This window comes from Benincasa hispida, chromosome 10 (genome assembly GCF_009727055.1).
Source record: "Benincasa hispida cultivar B227 chromosome 10, ASM972705v1, whole genome shotgun sequence".
NCBI lineage: Eukaryota > Viridiplantae > Streptophyta > Magnoliopsida > Cucurbitales > Cucurbitaceae > Benincasa > Benincasa hispida.
This window is the reverse complement of record NC_052358.1, coordinates 32,883,306-32,890,707: the sequence shown is the minus strand read 5'-3', so window position 1 is coordinate 32,890,707 and position 7,402 is coordinate 32,883,306. Positions and strand designations below refer to the sequence as shown.

The 7,402-nt window shown below is 31.9% G+C and overlaps 1 protein-coding gene across 1 annotated transcript; it reads left to right on the top strand.

The window, feature by feature from the left end:
* The first annotated feature begins 257 nt into the window (after positions 1–257).
* On the top strand, positions 258–2,415 carry LOC120087957 (ras-related protein RABA1f-like). Its single transcript, XM_039044982.1, has 2 exons — positions 258–794; positions 1,571–2,415. Exons 1-2 carry the CDS (start codon positions 574–576, stop codon positions 2,001–2,003), a joined length of 654 nt encoding a protein of 217 aa, XP_038900910.1. The 5' UTR covers positions 258–573; the 3' UTR covers positions 2,004–2,415.
* The last annotated feature ends 4,987 nt before the right edge of the window (positions 2,416–7,402 follow it).

The window sequence follows — 7,402 nt, the reverse complement described above, 5'->3', positions numbered from 1 at the left end:
AAAACTGAACAAAAATTAAATAACATAGTCCAAATTGGGCGCTACAACAACTGCAACCGAAGAGATTGATTTACGTTCCATTCCACCAAATCAAAATTCGACCTTTTTATTATATTCATTGACTTATATATATATATATAAAAAAGATTAAAGGAAATAAAATAAGAGGAATGGGTCTAAATCTAAACTCTTACCAAAATTAATTTTTTTTTTTTTTTATTATTATTTTTTTTTCAATTAGAAAAGGCCAAACAATTGGAAGGAAGGAACTTTGGATCTGATTGGTAGGGAGACAAAAATTGATGATGTTTTTATTAGCAAATAGAAAAACCAAACCAAAACATTCTAAGGAAGGATACGGTTTTTGAATTGTCTCCCCTTTCAATCTCTTCTCTCCTCCGGCAGCCTCCTCTACCCCTCTCTCTCTCTCTTCCCTCAGAGACTGTCGGGATCTCTGTTGTTATTATTATTATTATTATTATTATTTTTATTTATATATATTGATCCAAAAGAACAGAAGATATCCAGATCCCATTATTTTTTACAAATAATAATACTTTGTTGATCGAATTAATGGGTGCGTACAGAGCCGATGATGATTATGATTACCTGTTCAAGGTGGTGCTGATCGGCGACTCCGGCGTCGGAAAATCAAATCTGTTGTCGCGTTTCACCAGAAATGAATTCAGCCTTGAGACCAAATCAACCATCGGCGTTGAATTCGCCACTCGTAGCATTCGTGTCGATGATAAGATCGTTAAGGCTCAGATTTGGGACACCGCCGGCCAAGAAAGGTTCTCTCTCTCTCTCTCTCTCTCGTTATTTTCCTTAATTTTTATTTTAATTTTATTATCCTCATTATTCAATATCTTAAAAAGTTCTTTAAGATTTAGTTTTTCAATTTTAGAGAAATTTAGATAGTTTTACCTCTTGTTTGATTATAATCTGGATAGAATTCGAATCACATCTTTCTTCTTCGCTCACGAGTATTATAATCAAATTGAGTATAATTACATCTCCTATTGTAAATGTTGTGTTACGTAGAATATTATTATTTCTTTTTTGAAAGGATATATAGAATATTATTAATAATTTAGGTAATCTACGAAAAAGTTATCCGAGGTAATTGTGGCTTTAATATCAATGATGTTTTACATATTGGTTATGTTAGCAATGAACAAAAAAAATTATGCAATTTTGTTTCGAATATGTCATTGACATGTTCAAAAATATTTTTAAAACTGAGTTGATGTACTAAATACGAAACTTATATTTTATATTTAATGAGACTCCTAAACTTTAAATTTTGTCTACTAAATATGATCATTATATTTTAGGGTCTACGGATTCTTAATGGGACCCAAAATTTATATATTTGGCATCTAATGAAATTTAAAAGATGTCAAATAAATTGAGGACTTATTAAATTCAAAATTGAAAGTTAAAGAACTTATTAGATAAATTTGAGATGTATGCGTGTTTTGAGAGTGTATCTCATAGTTTTAATATAAATTTTCTCTAGCAGTGAGATTGTTTTAGTCTCTTAGGTAGTGATTGATGATCATCACAGGTACCGAGCGATCACGAGCGCATACTATAGGGGAGCGGTAGGGGCATTAATAGTGTACGACGTGACACGACACGTGACATTCGAGAACGTGGAGAGATGGTTGAAGGAGCTAAGAGGTCACACAGATCACAACATAGTGATAATGCTGGTAGGAAACAAGGCTGATTTACGCCATCTAAGGGCAGTATCAACGGAAGATGCACAAGCATTTGCGGAGAGAGAGAGAACATATTTCATGGAAACTTCAGCACTAGAGTCATTCAACGTCGAGAATTCTTTCACAGAAGTTCTCACACAAACCTACCGAGTTGTAAGCAGGAAAATTCTCGACATTGGAGATGACCCGACTGTTCTTCCCAAAGGACAAACCATTGATATTGGCTCTAAAGATGATGTCTCTGCAGTTAAGAAAGCTGGTTGCTGTTCTTCATAACTAACCAAAACGTATCTCCCTACACAATTTTCTTAACTGGAAAACTACTTGGAATATATTCTCTGATCTCAAAAATGGGTCTTTTTTGTTTTTGTTTTTGTTTTTTTTCTCCTTAAAAAAGTTCTTTTTTTTTTCCTGATCTGGTCCTGTATTGTGTTGTGGTTTTCTTTTTTGTTGGGGAAAGAATTGTTGGTGTTCCTTGGAGAGTGGGATGTCCATGCAAAATTTCTAGTGCTCTTTTTAGGGTAGGTTGTACCTATGAATTTGATCGATTATGCTTAGAAAGAAGAAGAATTATTGGGAGGGAAATATATGGAGAAGAAATGTACCAAATACTTATGATTTTCTTGATAATCCTTTGTGTATTTTGATTATATTATTTATTCAACGATAAGCTAAGCTTGTCTCATCATCATAACATCTCTCCCTAATACTCCATTTCCTTTGTATTCTCTCTTGTTACGAAATTGACAAGTAAAGAATACGGAAAAGATAAAAGAATAGAGAATCGACATATAAATTTACGTGGTTCATTAACAGTGTGTTAGCTACGTACATAGGGTAAAGGGAGGACAATTTTATTAGAGAGAATGTTACAGAATATAGAATGATGGTGCCTCTAGGGTTAGAGAGTTTATATAGTACACTTATCTAAAATTCAAGGTCATAATCGTAAATAAACCATAAATAATTGAACATGCCAAATACGAATTCAACTTAGGTCATTCGTAATGTTAGATAACAGATTAAAGACATTTCAACAAATCTGCATCTTGGCTTGAATTCTCTCATAAATAACAGATGTACCAGATGCAACATAAACAACATTGTTAGACATACCCAAACTTCTCCCTTATGCCTTAGAGTGTCCCAAAAGGGATCACTAACAATTCAGAGCATTCAACAAGTCCAAGCAATTTTGGAACTTGCCATGTGGAACCGACTAGGTAAACATATTAGCAGGATTATCGACTATAGCAATTTTTATCACCTTTACCCTCTGCTCACTTATCGAGAAGTAATATCTTACGTCTATGTGATTGGTCCTTTCATGATAAACTTGATCATTGGCTAAGCATATTGAACTCAAACTATCTCAAATACATTATAGCATGATCATGATGTAAACCAAGATCACCAACAAACCCTCTAAACTAGATTCCCTTTTTAGTAGCTATTGTCAAAGCCATGTACTCTGCTTCAGTAGCAGATAAAGCAATTGTAGGTTGTAAGTTTTTCTTCTAGCTAATAGCAAAACCAATAAGAGCGAACACATAACCAGTCATGACCTTCTACTATCTATATCTCCTGCATAATCAGAATCAAAATAATCGATTATTAAACACTTTGTATCATTCCCATAAATGACCAACATTAGACGTACTCCTAAGGTAACGGAAAATCCTCTTAACAACTTGCCAATGTTCATTTTTAAGTCGACCCATGAACCTACGACAACACTAACAACATGGGCGAGATCTAGCATAGTACAAACCATAACATACATTAAACTTCCCACTGTGCTAGCATACAGAACTCGAGACATATACTTCTTCTCAGCTTCAGACAATGGTGAAAGTATAGATGAAAAATGACCATTTGTAGTTTTAGGAGTATCTATATGCTTAGCTGACATATTAAACCTAGAAAATATCTTATGAATATAGCTTTTCTATGACAAGAAAAGCTTTTTTTTTTAATCTCTCTCCATAGATCTCCATACCCAAAATTTTCTGAGTTGCACCCAAATCTTTCATATCAAACTCTACAATGAAAAGGTCGTTCAACTTCTGAATATCAAACTTGGACTTAGCAGCTATGAGCATATCATCTACATATAGAAGCAAATAAACCATTGAACCATCATCAGCTTTGTTGTGATATACACAACAATCATACAGACTTCTATTATAACCAAGTCAAATTATATAGCTGTCTAATCGCTTGTACCACTGCCTTGGAGACTGCTTTAGTCCATACAAGGGCTTTTTCCTCTTACAAACATAATCTTCTTTGCTTAAAAATTGGAACCCATCTGACTGGGTGATAGCTCTAAAAATGAGCTTGTTTTATATTCTTAACTCTACCATATTTGTATGATTTTTATACATTAAATGTTCTTTTTATAGGCAAATTCATCTCCAAAGGGCAAAAGAGTCATCTAGGAGAAAAATGATCTAAATTGGAGTTAAAATGCACCTTAGAATCAATAAAATTGAAGAAGTCACGAAAATTACCAAAATGCCACTCAATTGAAACATTTGACAGAACAGGCACATTACAACCCCACCTCAACGCTCTTGTGCAATGCTTGAAAGTAGTAGGCGAAGAAACAAGGCAGCATCACAACACTACCCTTGACGTTGCAATGCTACGAGTTTTGAAGAAGTACTAGCTTCCGCACATGCACACGCGTCTTGTCGCAAGCTAGCGTCGCACTACAATTGTGATGCTATTCCAATGCTTGAGGTATGAAATTGATAAGAGAGTTGCAATGCTATCCTTAGCATTGCAATACTATACCCTTGATATAAAAGCAAAATTTCACCATTTCACATGAAAGATCCGATCCCCACTTGATTTCTCTCAAGTTTCTTACCTTTCTACACTTTTTCTTTGTTTCTTATCTTACCTTTGATGTATCCATACTATTCCTTGATAAAATCTTGAAGGAGATGCTACATTAAGGTAAGTAATCTAGTTTAGTTTATGTTGGATTCTTAATTTTCTTGGTATGAGATTGAATCTTTAATAATCTCTCATGTAATTTCTTGAATTCTGTAATAAACTCCTACTAAAATTAATTCTTGAATGTGAAATAACTTCTATACATTGGATTTAAGATTTTTGGCCAACTTTTTTTTATCCAGTGAATGCTAGAAATAATAGCATGTCTATGTGCTTAATTTCTTAGGGCAACCACAACTAAAAAGTGTAAATGTATGAATTTAGATTATTAGGATTAATCTTATTCACAATGATGCATGCTTAGTAATTCAAGAACAATAAGTTAGTAACGTAGGCTTTCCGAATTACTAATTCAATCTTAGTCAAGAATTGCTCTTTAATGCAAATGAACAACTAATTAGCACCTACAAGAAATATCACTAACAATAACATTAAAACAACGCTATCGTAGACTCTATAACGTTTTCGAAATGCTAGTCGTAGCCCATATTATTGAAAGTCCATGACTTTTCATAGTGTTTTTTCAATGCTATAAAAAACGCTATAAAAAGTTCGTTTTGATAGCGCATATATGACGCTATAAAATTTTTTCATAGCGTAATAAAAATCGCTATTGAAACGTTTTGATAGTGTTTTTTTATAGCGTTAGAAAATCGCTATCAAAACGTTTCAATAATGCTTATCCAATGCTAAAAAAACGTTATTGAAATGTTTTGATAGTGTTTTTCCATCACTATAAAAAACACTATCAAAATGTTTCAATAACATTTATTGTCAAAATGCTATAAAAGAGTTTTTAAAATGTATTATAAATACTGTTATAGTCGATATTATTAAAAGTCCTCGCCTTTCTATAACGTTTTTGTATAGTTATTAATGTCGCTATAGAATTTGACATATGATAGCTTTAATCAATGTCATGGAAACGTTTCATTGTATTGGAAAAAGTACCATCAAAAGTTTTTATTGCAATAAAAAAATGTTAAAAGATGTTCTATAGTGATTTTAGACACGCTATTGAAAGTCCTTTATTTTTATTAGCATTTTTTCATCATAATGGAAAAAGGCTATAAATACCCCCTCTTCAAGCATGAATTTTAATGTTAATAAACTTTCTATAGCATTTTTATAGTAGTAAAAACAATACTATAATTTATCTTTAATAGCACTTGTTAATAACATTTTTTTAGATTTTACATTTTTTTTCACAAATATTATTGTAGAATTAATTATAAAAATATATTTATAGAAAATGTTTGCCCATATTATTATCTAGATGAAGAAATATGTAATTCACATTTCATCCAAATCTACAATCATAATTATAACCAAAATCTTCAAATTTATAGCATATAAAAGAAATAAAACACTATATTCATCCAAAAGATTTGATATAGTCATCAAAAGTATGTTCCAACAAAGTTCTTATCTAATAGAACAAGTTGTAAATTCTTAATCCAAATAAAATGACTACATATATAATCCCAAAAAGTTGATATAATCAAAAGAGATGTTTAGATTATAGCGATACCAAAATTCTCCCACAAAAAATATGGACATCCGATGTTTGTCGTCATATCAATCACCTAATAAAAATATAAAAAAATAGCTTTCATAAATTATTATAATCTGAATCTAATAATAGATTAACTAATGAACAAAATAAATACTTAATTCACAAAATAGTAAATAAGTTTTCTTACATAATTTGACATTATCCAATTGGCCATGCAATAATAGTGCCCACAACATCGTCAATAACAATAATGTCAGATGTAGGCCTCCATAAGAAGGAATTTGATATTTTTACCATATCAACCCACACACAAACTGCATTCGGGCCAAGAGGTATGTGATGGACAAGGATTGATGGATCATTGGAAGACCATCTACCTCTAGCAATGACTTCTCCTGAACTGACCCGATCTAGCAGCAAACACTTATGGGAAGTGTTGGTAGTGACACTCTTTTTTACTAATAATATGGTTAGAAAATTTTCAAACAATAATAATTTTGAATACTAAATTAATAGAAAAAAATTATAAATGAATTTACCAATGAGGAATTTAGGATTAGAATTGGAATATCTGCCGACGTTACTCTAACAGGATTATTAGATTTTCATCCGTTCATGTAAAATATTTGTAGAGCATTAAAGATTGAAATGGTTCACAATGCATATAATCTGGAAATATATTGTGCATATTTACAAAATGACCATCTATCACTGTATTCCCAAAAATACCAACTAATATTATACTAAGTGTCGCTAAGTATGCATTGCGAGTGCAGATTTACAAAATGGCTATTATTCTATGTTAGCATCAATTCACTAAATGGCCACAAGTTATGTTTGTGAAATTCACAAAATGACCATAGGTTCTGAGTGATCATAATAAGATGTCTTTACAACTATCTCTGCATGGTTACGACATTCAAACTCTTCATCAATATCGTCAAGTGCTATGAAGGATCCTTCACCTATAGAGTTTGTGTCAACGTTCTCATCATATTTGTCTAATTCATGAAATCCTTTAGGGGGTGCTTTCAATAAAACATACCAAGGAGAATTTTCATTTTCTCTTGCATAAAAGACTTGTTAAGCTTGTGATGCAATAATGTATAGCTCACATATGAATTGAATTTGGGTTTGATGTAAATAAACAAGTGTAAATCCATCATCAACTTCGTTGTGGGTTTTGACCCAATCA

Excerpts from the sequence above, each read along its gene's own strand:
- LOC120087957 (XM_039044982.1), top strand. The coding sequence starts at position 574 with ATGGGTGCGTACAGAGCCGATGATGATTATGATTACCTGTTCAAGGTG. Across the intron at positions 795-1,570 it reads GACACCGCCGGCCAAGAAAG|GTACCGAGCGATCACGAGCG; the intron begins GTTCTCTCTCTC and ends TGATCATCACAG.